This window comes from Schistocerca americana, chromosome X (assembly GCF_021461395.2).
Source record: "Schistocerca americana isolate TAMUIC-IGC-003095 chromosome X, iqSchAmer2.1, whole genome shotgun sequence".
Classification (NCBI taxonomy): Eukaryota; Metazoa; Arthropoda; class Insecta; order Orthoptera; family Acrididae; genus Schistocerca; species Schistocerca americana.
In genome coordinates, this window is record NC_060130.1 from 299,552,084 (window position 1) to 299,572,300 (window position 20,217).

Sequence of the window (20,217 nt, forward strand, 5' to 3'; positions counted from 1 at the left end):
CAAATGTGTGTGAAATCTTATGGGACTTAACTGCTAATGTCATCAGTCCCTAAGCTTACACACTACTTAGCCTAAATTATCCTAATGACAAACACACACACCCATGCCCGAGGGAGGACTCGAACGTCCGCCGGGACCAGCCGCACAATCCATGACTGCAGCGCCCTAGACCGCTCGACTAATCCCGCGTGGCTTTAATTGGGATGATAATAGGTTCGACAAATGGCGGTGGAACCATGATGGCTGTCGTCGAAAGTTCGTGAAACATCAGTCAGTCTTGGCATCACTAAATCCTGGAAAGCGCAGCAAAATTCCACAGGGAGCCCATCCAAGCCAGGCGACTTGTTTGGATCACCCTTCGCTATCGCATTCTTGATGTCATCACAGGTGATGTCCTCCATCAGAGTTTACGTTTCGATGTCCGAGATGGTGCAGGTGACGTGGGACAAAATCGGCTCCAAATCATAACCTTTATGTTGCTCTTACTGGTAGATGTGGCGAAAGTGTTCCAAAACGCCAGCCACAACATCTGCCTGGTTGATGGCCCTATGCCTCCCCCTCCCCCTCCCCCCCCCCCCCCTCCCCACGAGCTCCGAGACCAGTTGTTCCTGGCGATACTTTCTGTCAGTTACGATGTGGTGCATTGAGGGGTCTTCCTGCGAAACTGTATCTTGACGGCGAGTCTTCACGACCACTACCTGTAATCTGCGATGATCAGTGCAACTGTGTGAGCCTCTATCCTGTTGATATCCATCTTAACAGGCGGATAGAATGGATGACGCTGGAGCTGTCGTCTTATTGTGTCCCATATGTGCTCGACTGGAGACGGATCTGGTGATGGAGCAGGCCAAGGCAACATGTCGATTATCGTGTTGGAAAACACCCCCAGGAATGCTGTCCATGAATGGTAGCACAACAGGTCGAATCACCAGACAGACGCACAAATTTCCTCCTGCTGTCATACCAAACAGCAGCGCAGACCGTAGCTCCAGGTGTAGGTCCAGTGTGTCTAGCTCGCAGACAGCTTGTTTGCAGGCCCTCAACTGGTCTCCTTCTAATCAACAGTTCGTTCCTATCGAGATGCTTATATTGCTGATGCTGTACGATACTACGGAGCCCTACGTCGAACACTTCCGAGTCTTCGCGTTCGTTTGCCTAAACTCACGTCGTCTTACAAAACTGTGCTCGTAGCGGAGCGGAAGTCATGATCTGCTGCTGAGTGTCGGTGGCAGAGAGAAAGCCAGCCCTCGTCGGCTCTGGGTGGAGATAAGTATTCTGTTCGGTGCCCGGAGAAAAAGTTAGATCTGTTCAGCGACCAGAGAAGAAGGGTATCCTGTTCGAGCTCTGAAGAAGAAGTGAATTCTGTTTGTTCTCCAGATTAGCTCTCCGTCCTGCGTCTGTGCGCCTTCGTTGTGCCAATCAGACGATTTTACAAAACTCTGCCGAATGGCATGGCCATAAATAAACCAACAATTTCCGAGTTTGCAATGTTAACCTATGGAAGGACTTGGTCTGAACAAGTCTTGTTGACGTTCTCCCTCTCCTATCGAGTTGTCTATCTAGCCAATCGGTTGGCTCCACGTTTTAGAGTTTCTGGAAGTAGGGCTCGGCTCCTCCACTCTGCTAAATTATAACTACTAACCAGTAAGGAGTCTCGTTCAACTTTTCAACGAACTGGCTGGGCTGTCCCATGTTGTCTCTTACAGTTCTGCAAGGTGCTTTCCACTTCACACCGCTCGTTTCTGGGAAGGACGTTCCAACCAGAAAGTAAACTTCTTGTCTCAAACAGATACGCCTGGCTGCACTGGTTTGCTAAGCTCAATGAGTCGGCTGAACTGAAGTGTTCTGCCACTACGTTATCGGGTTTTGTAGGAGGCTTCCTGGACCTCATCTATTGCGAAATACGGTACGCTGACCTTCTGAGTTTCACCGCGGGCTGCGCGCAAGACTCGGACAATGCGGTGGCTTATACGCTCGGCCGCACTGGACTCCCTGATACCTGGCCGTTAAGCCGCAGAGGATGGTTGCTCCTGAGTGCTGAACGGGACTTCGCTTTACTGCGGAAAACAAGATTCTCAGGCAGTGTCTTGGTCTGGGGTTCTCCATTCACGAAATCTTCAGAAAGTTTTATATGCAACTACTAGTGTATGGATAGAGAGAAGTAAGATGTTAATTGATATTCTAATCTCTGCAGTCACTGAATATTGCTTCTATAAACGTGGGCGTACATCAACTAGCCCCAATCGAAGTCGCTCAGAATAAATTAAATACACTGTGACAATATAACACGAGATGTGTCAGTTCACCAATAGACTGCCACATATCGCAGGCCTTTGACCTCCACGTTCTGTTATGAGGTGTGGATGGCTAACACATTGTCGCCTACTCATGATTTTACTGTCTTCCATAGGAGCTTAAGAAATTAGCATGCGAACAACTGACCATCTTCGCTGTTTCCAGGCACTGGGTCGTAAGAATCTCCTCTTTGTCAGTCATTTAAGTGGATTTCCTCACTCGCTAGAATGATTTCCCATTCGTCTTTGGTCCACTTAGATACTACCCTTACCGCGACACGTACCCACAACGCAACCAGGCGACATCAATCTCGCTGTGGGCAGTGGTCATAATGTTTGCGCTCATCAGTGTGTATTAAAACCTAATATAAATTTAAGTATTAGGAATTATTTTCGGCTGGTGTGTGACACATGGACGATAAACAGAACATCCAACAAAGGAACAGAAGAGTGTGAAATGTGCTATAGAAGAGTGCTGAAGATTATATGAGTGAATCAAATAACTAATGAGTAGGTTCTGAATAGAACTGAGGAGAAAGTAGTTGTATGGTATCGTTCCACTAGACGATAGGATCGGGTTAGAGCATAGGCCCTTAGGTGTCAAGGAACAGTTGATTTGGTAATGCGGAAAGTGTGGTGGTAAGTGGATATAAACTGCAGAAAGAGACCAGGTCTTGAATACAATAAGCAGGTCCAGACTAATTTAGCATGTAGTAGTTAGGCTGATATGAAAAGAATTGGGCAAGGGAGAGTAGCATGGAGAGCTACACCAAACGAGTCTTCAGAGTGATGATAACAACAACAAATATTGTGTTTACAATGTACTATACATTTGAAACCATGCGTTTTCTGTGTTCCACCCTGTATTTACTACTTTTCATAAAACACCCTATATGTAAATGGAACATACAAGACGGCAGTGTATACAAGAAATAGTGATAAAATTTTAATTATCACATAGAAAAAACTAAGATGTAACCATGACATTTTATGATGGTGTTAGTGTTTCTCTACATATAGATCCCTCAGTACAGTACATTTTTCCCAATGTTGGTAGGAACGCTGTCTGTAGAAGCCTGCATTTGGGATTTTCTGGAAAAGTTCAAGCTCAAAATTCACCTTGTCGTAATTCTATAAATAGCTCCCATGCAATGGTTTCTTCAGCCGAGGAAAAATTAGAGGGGTGCAGCAAAACTTTTATGGGTCAAAGGATCAGCATGTGTGACTATGTCGTGTGGAGAATGAGCTGGGCGTTGTCGTGGAGCAAAAAACAGCTTTGGAGAGTTTCCTCTAAAGCCTTCTCTGGACCGTCTCCCGTATCCTTGCCACGAGATTTTGGCGGTGTGCTACTGTAGCCCTATAACGGTTTGCCCCTTATGAGTATAATCTGTCAGCACCACACCATGACAGTCCTAAAAACATGATGATGATTGGGTCTACGGTGCTGAATCCTCATGTTTCACTATTCGTTTTGCTCCTTCGTCTCGGGATCATCGTGATACCCCCAAAACTCGTCGATGGAGATTAGATGGCTAAGGAAGTCATCTGGACTGGCCTGACAGAGCTGCAAAATTTCCGATGGTGTTTCTGTTCGGTCGGCTTTTTGAACTGGTGTGAGCAGCAGTGGAACCCAGTGGGTGATGAACTTTGTCGTGTTAAACATGTCGTGCAAGATGTTGAAATCTGATCCATTAGTGACCACCACTTTTCCCCCTGTCGCCTCAATTGAGATACGCCGGTCTTCGAGCACCAGAGTCTCTTATGATTCTTGCTTCTTTACAGAGACTCACATTCTGGAGCACGATGTTTAAAATCCGTGTCTGGCCATCCTAATTTAAGTTTACCGTGTTTTTCCTAAGTCATTTAAGGCAAATATTGGGATGGTTCCTTTAAAAGGGCACGGCCGATTTCCTTCATCGAGTATCCCTAATCCGAGCTTGTGTTCCGTCTCTAATGACATCGTTGTCGACGGGACATGAAACATTGATCTTCCTTCCTTTTCTTTACAGAGAGAGCGTCTGCAGCTTCGTTTTTCGTCAGACTTTTCTGATCAAACTGGAAGCGTCTTTTCCACCTAACTACTGTATCGTACGATGGTGCATTTTTGCCGTTACTTGCATCAAATCAGCAACCGTTTCAAAGACAGAAAACCAATTACCAATTACCGCCCTTTGTCAGTGGACTGGATCATTTTTCATTGGCTGCTTCGGCGGCGTTCTACGATCTTGTGGCGCGGGGATTTCAGGATGGCAAAAGTGATAATTAAAACTTTATGAATATCTTGCACGTGTGGGCTGTCAGTGCAGCGAGATCTCGACCTGAGGGGTCCTAAAATCATTTTGAAATTTGAGCAGGTAGGGTGCAAGTAATGACAATACCCACCTCGAAAGTGTCGAAATAGGCCTTGAAACCGTCGCGTAGAGCCTGGCGCTCTGCCTGCGCGATGCCAAGGGCGTGGTGCAGTTCCCGCGCCGTGTCTCCACTAGCTGCCTCCAGCAGGATCCCAGCCGCGCTCGCCACGCCGAACGGCGCCAGGACCAAGTTGTCCCGCCCCGGCGACAGTGCCTGCCAAAACACGTTCTTCTAAGTCTCTGGACTGTTCGCTTTCATAATTACACTGCGCAAAAATGAAAGGATCACTTCTATCGAAACTCCCTAATTGTCTCCTATTCCGACGCGTAAGTTTGCAACTTGACTTGTCTACAACCTTTCTCTGCAATGATGTAAAAGCATGGCACCCTACGCCGTCACACTCGAGACTGGCGACGCTTCAAACGGCAAGGAATCGACACATGAAAAGAAAGGGCGACATCTCAGAAGCTCGTGTTAGCTGCAAGACGGATAAATGACGTTACATTTACACCAAATTTCACTACAATTCTGCTCAACGCTGCCATGCACGTGTAGCATGATGGAAAAGTCGTCGCACCCTCTCTTACCCACATTTCCCCCATCTTTTGACGCCTCTACGATGCAGCCCAGAACCACGACATCCATCGTTGAAATCAGGTGGTTTTCTTATGAGTGGCCGACGAGAACATTTCAGATGCACCGCCGCTGAGAACTGACACGAAAAATCCTTAGCGGGTGGCGTAAAGGGCGTCAATGAAACCATACCTTGGCTTGGGACGTTGATTCCCACACATTTCGCCGCCAAAAGCGACAGTTCGCAGTGCGATGAGCGAGAGGACGACGTTCTTTTCAATGTTAGACACTGTCACCACCCAGTAGGCGTTTCAACCCTACTCTAAAGACATCGTGAGGCTGTAATCCCATTGAACTTGATATGATCCATTTCGAGTATAGTGGGACTGCAATTTTTACTTTGATATACAGGATGGAAGCACTAAAGACTGTTGAAAACTTTTCGGCGAAATCTAAACGAGATCCGAAGCAGAAATATACTTTTGTGCGTTTTCATCCCTCCTTTTTCGCGCCCTACTATAGTGTGATTACTGGGGCGGGGTTGTGGGGTGAGGGGGAGGTGCAACATTAAGATGTGCGTGAAAAAACAGCAAAGATCCCCCCAATTCTACAACATCCTTAGTGCCAGCCACGCAGCTCTCGCACCTGAAGGTTAGACAACCCATTCAACACCCATCAGGTGGTGTTTACTAGCTTTGAGGCATTAGAGCAGCCGCATGGCTGAATTGGTGTCGAACTTTCTGACAGGTACCATTTGCCGTTTTATTCACGCACATATTAATGTTTCACCCCCCCCCCCCCCCCATCCCCCACTCCCACCCTCCCCAGTAATCACACAATAGTAGGGCGCGAAAAGGGAGGGATGGAAAAGCATAAAAACGTATTTCTGCTTCGGCTCACTTTCAGGTTTCGCCGGATGATTTTCAACAGTCTCAAGTGATTCCATTCTGATGTCGGAGTAAAAATCCAAATTGGTTACATCATGTTCAACGGGGTTGCAGCTCTACGATGACCTTAGAGGGTAGAAATGCCCAGAGATGGCAGCAATATCGAACGTTGTCAAGAACGTCGTCCTCTTGTTCATCGCATTGCAAACTGCCGTTTTTGACGGCGAAATGTGTGGGAATCAGCACCTCAAGTGAAGGGATGATTTCATAGACTTCCTTTATGACACCCTCTGAGGCTTTTTCTTGTCGATTTTACGTGGCGGTGTGTCTGAAATGTTTTCCACGACCACCCATAAGAAAACCGCCTGATTTCAGCGCTGGGTATCGTGATTTTGGGCTCCATCGCGGAGGCGTCAAAAGATGGGGTGAAATACGGGTAAGAGGGGGTGCGATGACCTTCCCATCGTGTGACGCGTGCATGGCCGCGTTGGACAGAGTTGTAGTGAAATTTGATGTCACTGTGACGTCATTAACCCACCTTATAGCTAACACGAACTTCTGAGCTGTCGCCTTTTCTTTGCATGTGTCGGCACCTTGCCGTCTGAAGCGTCGCCAATTCCTAGGGTGATGATGCAGGGTGCCACGGTTTTACATCATTACAGAACAATGGTATAGGAATCTTTGAGCCAAGTTTCACACTTGCGCGTTCGAATAAGAGACAATTACGGAGTCTCGAAAAGTGGCACTTTCATTTTGTTGCGCGGTGCAGTATCCAAGATGTGAGCATAAAAACATGGAAAACTTAGATTTTATGGAATCTATGGCTGTACAAACAACTGGTTTGTATCATACTTAACAAACGGAATGCAAAGAGTGATGCTGAACAACGTTGGAAGGAAAGAAAATTTTATTAACTAGGAACAAATTACAAAAGAAATCACCTAAGGTTCAGTTTTGGGTCCACTGCTATTCTTTTTATATGTAAACGACATTTCACTTAGCATATTAAGAACCAGACATTTCTGATGAAACGTGCCGATGTGGACGGGTATTGCCTGATTTGTATGCAGCCAACACAATGTAATTGTCTTGCAGGTCCTCCAATCATATTTCGTCTGACTATACAAAACGACATGTTTTTGGCTAGCTCTTTTGTTTTCCCATGTAACCACAAACAGATTTACATATCATAAATTTTTCGTCGTTTCTGTTTCACTCTTTCAGTGTTTTGAACATATATCGTTTCTCTACATTATGAAACAACAATTTTTAATGCATGCACAAAAAGTACCAATTTTTATAAACTATAATACTGATGTAACTTTAAGCTACATGTAAAAATAACACCTGTTAGTGTTCACAACAATAAATCCATTATATCATACAAACAAATAATTTACTTGTTTCTGCGGTTGCCATTTGCTGATGTGCTCCTTTGGTATGATATTTACTGTCGTGACTATACACACAGCACTGCGCTGAGACACAGACAGTTTTCAAATATTATCACTAAGCCCTTTGACTTGATTTATTGCGGAGATCTTATCATTTACAGCTACTGCTTCATATATTGCATTAATCTTGTAGCTTGCATATAAACCAACTTTCCTAGTACTTTTTTAATGTGTAATACTGCGTAAAACATTTCTTTCTGTGAATAGGAACCGTAGAAATTTTTGCAAATAAACTTTGTTTCACTTCTTTTTATGCGGGCTGCACCAACTCTACCGAGTCTCGTAGGTAATTTATTTTTTCAGTATTCTGAAATGGACACAGGTTTACGTTGCTTCATGTCACCCGACACTCCTCCAATGTGGATCACTACGTGGTGCTTTCCCTGTTTCAATAGGGGATGGATTGGGCATATATCTCTCTGGTTTCGGAGAGCCTTCGTTATCATCGTCGGTAATCCAATTTTTCGCCACCAACTGAAGAAACGGCTTATACTTTATTTTTTCTCGGCATTCAAGGCATTTTAAATTCTAAATAAATTGAAAAGTCCACGTTTTATTAGGTGAAGGACGACTTTTTTGTTAATTTCGTCGATTTACTGACAGTAGGAGAGTAATAAAGATATCCGCATGGTCACCTCCTTTCATGCGGGCATTTTGTTGTTTTATGCAAACAGGCATCAGTATATGCTGTCCAGTTTTTCTTTTCAGTATTTCCAAGAGAAGTCCTATGAACTGTCGATATCATTCTGACATCCCGCTTGTCTTTGGATACGAGGAGACGAATGCCACCTTATCTACAGAAAACTACGTCACATCTCTTCATTCTTTGGCTTTCAGGATATCCGGTAAACTTATGTTCACCCTAATAGTACCACAGACTTTGTTTTTGTTTTTCAGTAACAACTCTACATTTACGATACTGTTACGTGTAATAATTATCCAGGTAGATATGGTGCCCACCAAGAACATGGTTAAGAACTGAGACTTCTTCCAATTTCGTCCCTTCAGCAGTGTCATCCTCCATGTTACAAATATAGTCTGTGTCACTCTCGCACAGCATCCTAACAAGTAACCCATAGTTTTTAATCTTTGCAGAGTTGTACGTTCGTAACCTCAGGTGCCTCTCCGTGGAATAATCCTTTCTTCCAATGAAAACTGTTGCTTTGGATTTTTAAAATGTCCTGAATTTATTGAGGAAACAATCCGACACAGGTTGAACTTTGAAGGGTCTGCCAGAGCTATTGTTCAGTTTCGTGTTGTCATTAAAGTGCCAGAATTTCCAAATCTGTTCAGATCTATTGCGACTCATAGTCTGTGAAAATATTTGTGTAGCTAGTAGAGGGTCTGTTGACCAATAATCTTTCTTGTTTACCGTTTTTCGTTTGTCCCATAACAAGAATTACGTTAAGGAATTTCTTCATGCCTCTTTCTGTAACCGAAGACTACTTGAGTGCTATAGGCTAGGTGCACGACTCCTTGCAAAACAGTTCAAACAAGTCATACCCAAAGGTCAGGATAATCACAGAAGCTTCAGAGTCATACTGCGTTGGAAACTTAATGACTCCAGGATGACAATGAAACGGTTCTATGTGTGACTGAAAGTCAATTTCACATCAATCGCTGTTATAAATATGACAGGGTGAATCATTCACAAGAACAGTCACTTCAGTGTCATTGTCAGAATCACTTGAAAACACTGCCACTTAAGATTCTTTACAAGTCTAATTATGTCACTGTCACTGGAATCCTCCCCCGAATCATAAGTATATTTCTTCACACAGTCATCCAGATCTTCATTCTCATTAGGAACATTTCAGTACTCGTTAGCAAAAACCTCCGAAAATATTTCTAATTCGTTCATTTACTTCCGTTTTCTGAATAGGGCCATCACTAAAAGGAGGAGTAGCTTCAGGACGGAAATGGTAACTGTTGTGACTGACAATTCGCAATTTTTCTCAAACACGACTTTTATTTATGTAAGTTCACAAGGTTGATGACTGAACAACAAAAGAAAGGTAACAACAACGATACTAGTAAAAGTCTCATAACTGAGGCAAACAAAAGTTCACTTCTAAATTTCCACAAAGGTTCGTGGTAACACACACACGCACACACACATACACACACACACTAGTGAGAGTCTAATTCAGAGATGAAGACGTAATCTTCAGCGGTCGAAGTGCACGAGATCGGCGTCCAGAGTGAACTGAACTTCTGGGCTAGTTCTAGCACCTAAATAGCTGTTGCCAGCCAATTAGGTTTTGGCGTAGTGATACTTCCTGCAGGCCGTAGCTCGAGATCCCCCTGCAGGTAGTAGTGCTCGGAATGTCTGTTTCCATTATCTTGTATGTAAATAGCCGGTGTTTACCATGGTGCTTTTGGTACACCTTGGAATAAGCAACCTCGTCCTCTGTGGTGTAATATGAGTTGCCGGCCCTCAGGGGCTACCTTTGGTCCGGTATAACAGTAACTTTCTGAAATATCAAAATACACTCACAGTGTTAAATAAGCAAACGGTACGCTAAGAAAGTCACCATTGCTACGTTGGCTATGGGTGTGAACACCTAACTAGATGAAGTCTAGAGGCTGCATGTTGTAAACACGAGTTATTTCGTGATCCGCCCGAAACAGCTGTCGCGTGAAACACGAGTAAACTCTGGATCTGTCCGCACTGCGTTAACATCCATCATCAAGCAGGATTTGTGCTTTTTGTAGTGACCATGAGCCGTAACGCCTGCAAGCCAGACTTCCCTCAAAGCACGCAAGCTACACAGTGCTGCCAGCTCACCAGGCGAAGCGAGCAATTTCTAGCGGACTACGTCAGAGGTCGTTAGCACAGCGGTACTGTGTTTCACGACACGTATCACGCGGGACAAAGAGTGTGGCGCTTACTATCACAGCACAGCAGGATATGAGTTGTGCTTAGAGGCTTAACACACATAGTGTGTTCGAGCTTTGTTCCTGTGAGAGTTGCAGTTCCAGTTTCAGTCGCAATCGCTACTCCTGATGATCGCAGGTCACCTGTAAGAAGAAGGATCCGCCGCTCTTCGATGACGCACGACACCGCCTCGGCAGTGCACACTCCGAATAGAAGAGCCACCTAGACGTAGCCTCAGAGCAAGAGAGTCACAGGATAGGAATACTGCACAACGATCTCTTTGAGCATCAGTGCGTAACTGAATAAACGTGTGCGTTTTGGAAACAGAGCCGTAGTTTATGTAATTGTGTATACTGGGTGGTCCATTGATCGTGACCGAGCCAAATCTAATGAAATAAGCGTCAGACGAAAAAAAACTACAAAGAACGAAACTTGTCTAGCTTGAAGGGGCAAACCAAATGGCGCTATGGTTGGCCCGCTACATGGCGCTGCCATAGGTCAAACGGATATCAACTGCGTTTTTTTAAATAGGAACCCCATTTTTTATTACATATTCGTGTAGTACGTAAAGAAATATGAATGTTTTAGTTGGACCACTTTTTCGCTTTGTGATAGGTGGTGCTGTAATAGCCACAAACATATGGCTCACAATTTTAGACGAACAGTTGGTAACAGGTAGGATTTTTAAATTAAAATGCAGAACGAAGGTACGTTTGAACATTCATCTCGGTTGTTCCAATGTGATACATGTCCTCTGTGAACTTATCTTTTCTGAGAACACATGCTGTTACAAAATGGTTCAAATGGCTCTGAGCACTATGGGACTCAACTGCTGTGGTCATAAGTCCCCTAGAACTTAGAACTACTTAAACCTAACTAACCTAAGGACATCACACACATCCATGCCCGAGGCAGGATTCGAACCTGCGACCGTAGCGGTCGTGCGGTTCCAGACTGAAGCGCCTTTAACCGCGCGGCCACTCCGGCCGGCCATGCTGTTACAGCATGATTACCGGTAAATACCACATTAATGCAATAAATGCTCAAAATGATGTCCGTCAACCTTAATGCATTTGGCAATACATGTAACGACATTCCTCTCAATAGCGAGTAGTTCGCCTTCCGTAATGTTCACACATGCATTGACAATGCGCTGACGCGTGTTGTCAGGCGTTTTCGGTGGATCACGATAGCAAATATCCTTTAACTATCCCCACAGAAAGAAATCCGGGGACGTCAGATCCGATGAATGTGCGGGCCATGGTATGGTGCTTCGACGACCAATCCACCTGTCATGAAATATGCTATTCAATACCGGTTCAACCGCACGCGAGCTATGTGCCGGACATCCATAATGTTGGAAGTACATCGCCATTCTGTCATGCAGTGAAACATCTTGTAGTAACATCGGTAGAACATTACGTAGGAAATCAGCGTACATTGCACCATTTAGATTGCCATCGATAAAATGGGGTCCAATAATCCTTCCTCCCATAATGCCGCACCATACATTAACCCGCCAAGGTCTCTGATGTTCCACTTTTCGCAGCCATCGTGTATTTTCCGTTGCCCAATAGTGTATATTATGCCGGTTTACGTTACCGCTGTTGGTGAATGACGCTTCGTCGTTAAATAGAACGCGGGCAAAAAATCTGTTATCGTCCCGTAATTTCTCTTGTGCCCAGTGGTAGAACTGTACACGACGTTCAAAGTCGTCGCCATGCAATTCCTGGTGCATAGAAATATGGTACGGGTGCAATCGATGTTGATGTAACACTCTCAACACCGACGTTTTTGAGATTCCCGATTCTAGCGCAGTTTGTCTGCTACTGACGTGCGGATTAGCCGCGACAGCAGCTAAAACACCTACTTGGGCTCCATCATGTGTTGCAGGTCGTGGTTGACGTTTCACATGTGGCTGAACACTTCCTGTTTCCTTAAATAACGTAACTATCCGGCGAACGGTCCGGACACTTGGATGATGTCATCCAGGATACCGAGCAGCATACATAGCACACGCCCGTTGGGCATTTTGATCACAATAGCCATTCATCAACACGATATCGACCTTTTCCGCAATTGGTAAACGGTCCATTTTAACACGGGTAATGTATCACGAAGCAAATATCGTCCGCACTGGCGGAATGTTACGTGATACCACGTACTTATACGTTTGTGACTATTACAGTGCCATCTATCACAAAGCGAAAAAAGTGGTCCAACTAAAACATTCAAATTTCTTTACGTACTACACGAATATGTAATAAAAATGGGGGATCCTATTTTTAAAAAAAACGCAGTTGATATCCGTTTGACCTATGGCAGCGACATCTAGCGAGCCAACCATAGCGCCATCTGGTTTCCCCCTTCACGCTAAACGAGTTTCGTTCTTTGTAGTTTTTTTCGTTTGATGCTTATTTCGTGAGATACTTGGCCTGGTCACTATCAATGGACCAACCTGTATAGCTACGCGTGTTCGAGGATTGGTTAGGAGTAGTGACCCTTTTTGCACTGTCAGCGGCTCCTCTGTGTTTCTTGTCAGCATACACGCTGCCGACGAAGTGTAGCTATAACATATTTGCAGGAGATGCTAATGTTATAATAAATTCTATTGGAGGGAAAGCAACAAAAATTGTTAATGATTTTTTTTTCAAAGAATTATCAAGTGGTTCTCTGAAAATAGACTTTTCCTAGATTTTGAGAAAACATATTCAGTTCTGTACTACAAGTAGTCATACCAACAAATGCAGAATATAAAGAGAAATCAGTAAACAGCGTAGAATGCTCCAAATTTTTGAGTGTACCAACTTATGAAAACTTTAACTGAAGGAAGTGTATTAAGTTCAGCTGCTTACGCTCTTTGTTTTCTTGCTAATCACTGGAAACAAGCGAATCAGCCTCCTAACGTAGTGTGCATATTTACAAATAAGATTGTCTCATAGAATACTTTTCTGGAATAATTCATTACTTAGAAAAAAAATATTGGTTGCATAGAAGCGACCAATAAGAATGATATATGGTGTTCAACCACAGTCATCTCGTAGATGCTTCAAGGCATTTTAACTGCACCTTTACAATATATACTGTATATTCATTACTGAAATTCATTATAAATCACCCATCATAATTTTAGAAGAACAGAGGTGTCAATAGGTACAACGCTAGGAAAACAGACCTTCATTACCCGTTGTTAGAGCTGTCGGCAACTCAGGATTAAGATCAATATGCACCAACAAGGTTTTGATCATTTGTCCAGTAGCATAAAATGTGTGACAGGTAACAAAGAATGTTTGAAATCTAATCTAAAATCATTTCTTCTGGTGGATACCTTCTATTCCATACACAAATTTTTGTTTACAACCTGGTAACACCATAAATTTTCACTACGCCGTCCTCCGTGAGCTCAATGCGCTCCCTCCATCACCTGACACCCATAGGGAACGACAACGTACTAAAGCTCGTCTCATAAATTTTCACTACGCCGTCCTCCGTGAGCTCAATGCGCTCCCTCCATCACCTGACACCCATAGGGAACGACAGCGTACTAAAGCTCGTCTCATAAATTTTCACTACGCCGTCCTCCGTGAGCTCGATGCGCTCCCTCCATCAACTGACACCCATAGGGAACGACAGCGTACTAAAGCTCGTCTCATAAATTTTCACTACGCCGTCCTCCGTGAGCTCAATGCGCTCCCTCCATCACCTGACACCCATAGGGAACGACAGCGTACTAAAGCTCGTCTCATAAATTTTCACTACGCCGTCCTCCGTGAGCTCAATGCGCTCCCTCCATCACCTGACACCCATAGGGAACGACAACGTACTAAAGCTCGTCTCATAAATTTTCACTACGCCGTCCTCCGTGAGCTCGATGCGCTCCCTCCATCACCTGACACCTATAGGGAACGACAGAGTACTAAAGCTCGTCTCCTCTCTCTCCAACGTGCACAACTGCATGGTGTCGTGGTGCGTTCCCGACGACAAGACCTCCTCCACGATGAAACCCCATCCACAATCCATGCCGCATCCGACCATAGTCGTCGACGTCGACTTTTCGTCCCCAACATCACGACCTCCGATGGTGTTCACCACACAACACAGGCGACAGTGGTGTCTGCCTTTGCTGAACATTATCGCCAATTTTATGATGATGAACCGATGGCAACGCCAATTCCTGATGATCTCCGTCCGTCCCCTGATCGGAGCCTCACCGTAGCGGAGTCAACGTCCATGATGTCTGCAATCACCGCAGAAGAGGTTGTAGATGCGATCAACAAAGGGGCCAAGAACAAATCACCAGGACCAGATGGTTTCCCAGTGGAGTTTTACCGGGCGTTCACCACGTTAATGCTTCCTCGCTGGACGGAAATGATTCAAGAACTCTTTACTCCGTTCTTCCCAATTCCACCTGAATTCGTCACTGGCATTCTTCTACCTGTGTCTAAGCCGAAGGGAGGGTCTCATGTCTCTGCATATCGCCCCTTACTCTACTGAATGCAGACTATAAAATCTATGCACGCCTCTTAGCAGCACGCATACGCACCGTCTTACCTACGGTCCTTTCACCGGAGCAGACTGCACGTGGTTGTGGGGCCACCTTACCAACAGCCCTACAAGAATGCCGTGACCTCATCGTACTGGCGTCGGTTTGTCGCACGGGTATCCATCGATTTCACGAGTGCCTTTGATCGCGTTCGCCACCCATTCCTCCTCATGGTGGCGACACGTATGGGGTTCCCATTACTTTTTGTCGATGCCATTCGCCGGTTACTACTTCCCGCGGTCCCGATGGTACAAGTCAATGGGAGGCTTGTAGGACCGATTCCTATACGCCGCTCTGTGCGTCAAGGATGCCCTATGTCTGCTTTACTATATGCCATTGCACTTGAGCCCCTCATCACTGGTCTTACCTCTAGACTGCAGGGTCTCACTTTGCGTGACTACACCTTTCACTGCAAGGCTTATGCGGACGACCTCCTCTTTCTCACCTGCTCCTCCACGGAACTCAATGACGCCATTAAGTGGATCCACCAGTATGGACGTCTTTCTGGTAGCATTCTTAATGTCCGTAAATCGACTATGATGCTCATTGGGCTCGGCCTCCCGGCTATGGTGCCGACCCCGCTCCCAGTCAGTACCACCCTTCGTTACTTGCGTATCGAATTTACGAGCTCCACACACCGCACAGTGGCCCTCGCTTACCGGCGGCTTTTGCAGTCGATTCGGCACCATGTCCGCGGTCAAGTGCACCGTAACTTCAACCAACTCCAACGTGTGTCCTATGTCAACATGTATGTCGCCCCTAAACTAGTACACGTCGCCCAGATCCTCCCAATGCCGTTACTCATTGGCCGCCGCATCCAATCAGCCTTTGGATATTTCGTGTCAGCAGGGGCACTTTTCAAAGTCCGCTACAACACTAACACTGCCTCCTGCAAAAGGTGGCCTCGGACTCAACGTGCGGACACGATCTTCTGCACTCTTTGTCCATACTATGTTGCGGCACTGGCAGGGGCCGGTCCCGTCCCTAACACGCAGGTTCGAATCCTGCCTCGGGCATGGATGTGTGTGATGTCCTTAGGTTAGTTAGGTTTAAGTAGTTCTACGTTCTATGGGACTGATGACCACAGATGTTAAGTCTCATAGTGCTCAGAGCCATTTGAACCATTTTGCACCTAACACGCAGTCTCTTAGATATCCTCCGACCAGCTTCTCCCGATCCACCGATCAATGTGGCACCTATTTCTCCATTATTGTACCACGTCGCCAATTGTTTCATAGAACTCAGCTACGTTCGGGTCGATCTTCCAGTCACCCGTCCCCCCGTACAAAAGGTTATTATCGTCTGTTTATGCTGTCCAACCCTTGCGACCCCATGGTGCCACAGCATCCTGACATTAACTGGCGAACGGTATGGGGGTGTGTGCAAGCACCCTTCTTACCGTCGTCTGTGTCTGCACTCTGGTATGTTTTAGTCTATGGCAAATTACCGACCAGTCGTCGATTTTATCGCATAGGACTGGCCACCTCCCCACTCTGCCCTGACTATCAGCTCGAAGACACCGACGAGCACCGTCTTACGTGGCCCCTGAAACGAAACGTACGGCTCCTCATCCAACGAATCGTGGGCTTTTACCTCCGTGCCCCGCCAACGACGGTAACCCCGGACTTCCTGTTATTGCCCCAGACATTTCACTACACTCTTGCTAAGCACCATACCCTAATTTCGAGGACAGGCTTTAGATTACCTGTTTCAGAGTGGTCCGCTTACAGTCCTTGACTTCTGGTACAAAGTTGTGACCGCGTATAGCACCCTCACCCGCAAACCATCTTACCGACCAACTTTTGCCGGTTATCTCCGCAGCGTCTTCCTTGACCCCCCTCAAAGTTAGGGGTGTGCCATGCCTACCTTTCACATGATGCAACACCCTTATCCACGTTCTCATGCATCGACCAAAAACAAATAAAAAAGGAAGAAGACAGAATATTTATATTTTGTTGTATTTAATGTTTTTCTAATATTTCTTGTTTAACTAACAGTCATTTGTATATGTTTAAATGGTACCTAGAAGAACTCTTGCATAGTGTATATGTATGTACTTTTAGTTTGTTCAACAAAGCCCAAGAAAAAGTGGTCAGCGCGACAGACTGTCAATCCTAAGGGCCCGGGTTCGATTCCCGGTTGGGTCGGAGATTTTCTTTGTTCAGGGACTGGGTGTTGTGTTGTCCTAATCATCATCATTTCATCCCCATCGACGCGCAAGTCGCCGAAGTGGCGTCAAATGGAAAGACTTGCACCAGGCGAGCGGTCTACCCGACGGGAGGCCCCCGCACACGACATTATTATTGTGTACAGAGAGTGAATTGTGACGGCACAAGTCATTCAGCAACGAGACGTCACAAACTCATTAGCCGATCCCATTCCCGAAAGGGAGCTGTGTCGAGTTCCAGACGAGTCACTGGTGGCAGCTGACGGGCTGCAGGTCCTATCGAAACTTTTCTAGCATCGTCGCCATGTTACTTAGGCCATATTTGTAACTTTTTGTTTACAGAATGAAATTTTCCCTCTATAGCGAAGTGTGGTATGATATGAAACTTCCTGGCAGATTAAAACTGTGTACCAGACCGAGAATGGAACTCGGGACTTTTGCCTTTCGCGGGCAAGTAGAAGGTAGTGGATGAGGTACTGGTGGAAGTAAAGCTGTGAGGATTGGTCGTGCTTGGATGGCACAGTGGTTTGTTGGTGAGTGTGATGATGACCATTTGGCTTTTCACCAGTTTATATCTACGGTTTAGTGGTCGCCGGCCGCGGTGGTCTAGCGGTTCTAGGCGCTCAGTCCGGAACCGCGCGACTGCTACGGTCGCAGGTTCGAATCCTGCCTCGGGCATGGATGTGTGTGCTGTCCTTAGGTTAGTTAGGTTTAAGTAGTTCTAAGTTCTAGGGGACTGATGACCACAGATGTTAAGTCCCATAGTGCTCAGAGCCATTTGAACCATTTGTTTAGTGGTCCTGTTCGCAGCTGCCTAAATTTCGGAAACTCTTTGCCAGCATGGTGAATCTTATCTTTGAAAGACTTGGCGTTGGGCAGCAGCGGCAGCAGCTGCTAACCTCATAGTGTTTTTGTTCTCTCGTCCCTATTTTTGCGCTGCATTCCTTCCTTTTGCGCTATTGCATCTCAGTGGCGGCCGGGTTTGAAGGCGTCGTGGCCGCCTTCTTGTCTTCTTGTCTCCACATGCCTGAAGGCGTCTGACAATGACAGATGGATTTTAGTAAAGTGTATTTTCTCTTTTGCACGATATTCAAATACTTATGTTGTGTTCCTTCTAATTAATTCTACTTTCATTATTGAAAATGTGTCATGCTCACGTTAATTTTATTTCGGTGTAAGTTAACTGTACATATAGTATACTCAATAAATAACTGTTACGAAAAAAAGTGTTAGAGCTTCTGCCCGTGAGAGGCAAAGGTCCAGAGTCCGAGTCTGTGTCCGTCACACAGTTTTAATCTGTCAGGAAGTTTCAACTTTTTGTTGTTTGCCTTGACCGAACGTGAGGAGGCATTCACTAATATGCTTTCGTAGAAGGGAAGTACAGTATAAGTGCATGGAAATACATAATTATTTTATGACATAACTAATAAAGAAGTAATCTCTGGCAGTAAGGCTACAGAATACTTGAAATCTGAGATCTGTGTGGAAGAAAAAACCAGTATAAATCGTAACAAATTAGGTCTACATACAGTGGTGGACGAATGCCCAAGGGAATTCAGCTAAAGAGAAAGAATAGTTCAATGGCATTATTTACTCTCTGCAGCACAGCCTCTAGCAAAGTAGAATGCCTGACGTAATATCATACCAATGTTTAGTCCAAAATGTGCCACGAGACAAGCGAAAATTATGTAGGACAGACAATCGGCGCCGTGTTCTGGTGATCTGCTGGACATAAACGTCATATCAAGCCCGGAAACTTGCAAAAGTCAGCGATAGCTGACACCTTGCGAAAAGACTAAAGTTCTCATTTAAAGATACGAAGGTCCTATCTCAAGCTTCGTCTTACTGTGGCTCTATAACAAAACGAGTGGTAGAAATTCGGATGTGCACGTTCAAATGCGATATAGTCAGTGAACGCAATCTTGACGGAGCCTGCTGTCAGCCGCTAGAAATGAAGAGTTACCAAAGAACCAAAATTAAGATCTTAATTACAAATGGAAGTGATGGCGCTGGGGCGGTGTCCTTTCTCCTTCCACTCTGTAGTTCTGACCCGGGGATGCAATGAAGCGGAGGCTACACTCTTTTCATTATTCCACAAAAAGTTAGCCAGATCACTTACTATTTAAGAAGCACATATCGGTCCCAGTAGTGTCGTCTGGATCTCCGCCCTCTCAAAATTTTGCAAATCCCTTGAAATTTCGGAGAGACAAACACTCTGCCTAGCCTCCGGCATCCGACTACCTTCTCCAACTCGCATTCCATTCCAACTCATCCAGTTCCCACACATCATTTTCTCTCTACGGCACTTACGAACCAAGTATGTAAATAGGAACGCCCAGTCCCAGCACCTCATACCTTCGTCTCTGATCTCCAATCTAGCTTCGCTTTCGCGCCATTACTCCCAAGTTCCAGATTCCAAGGACTTCCCTTGATCACCCTCAATCGCCTAAACTTCACCTAACAACCACTTACCAACCATAAAATCCGTCGTGACATATGATCGCTCTACCTGCCTTAGCCTACAATGTTGCATACCAACCAATTACTAAAGTACTCTATCGCTTCTCTCACATTCTACTTGCCGCCGTGGTTTTCTCTGTAAATTAAAAAATAATCGGTGAAACGAAATAGGTAAAGGTAAGATAGGTTTCTCTTTCTGCTGATTTATAAACTTAGTTTATTTAGTTGTTATCCAGAGAGTTTCAGCAACAAGCTAAGTTTTGAATTAAGATAATACTTTTTCCTGTCATGCGGCTGATGTATTTAAACCAACTAGATACAACTAAATGTAAATAAATTTGCTATCAGTTTCATGTAGCGACCTAAAAACATTCAAAGTTTTAGGGGTGGATACAGCATGCTGTACATGGTGGGTTGCGTTCTTACGGATGTTCTGGAGGCGGAATATTCATTTAAATGAGGTGTTTAAATGAGTGCTCAAATTCCCGAATGCGCGATTCAACATGCGTTCTAAACGACCTGCGGAGGAGGTGTAAGGCTGTTAGTGTTACGGAGCGATACTCTTCCTCTTTCTTGTATCTCACCCGAAAACAAATAAATAAACAAAAA

General features: G+C 45.1%; 1 protein-coding gene across 1 annotated transcript in view; it reads right to left on the reverse strand.

Moving 5' to 3' along the window:
* Positions 1 to 20,217, reverse strand: part of LOC124555704 (intracellular coagulation inhibitor 3-like) — a 209,248-nt gene that overhangs the window by 85,137 nt on the left and 103,894 nt on the right. Inside the window, exon 3 of the mRNA XM_047129709.1 lies at positions 4,677 to 4,859. Within this exon, the coding sequence (XP_046985665.1) occupies positions 4,677 to 4,859 (183 nt within the window). The remainder of the gene's footprint in view (positions 1 to 4,676; positions 4,860 to 20,217) is intronic.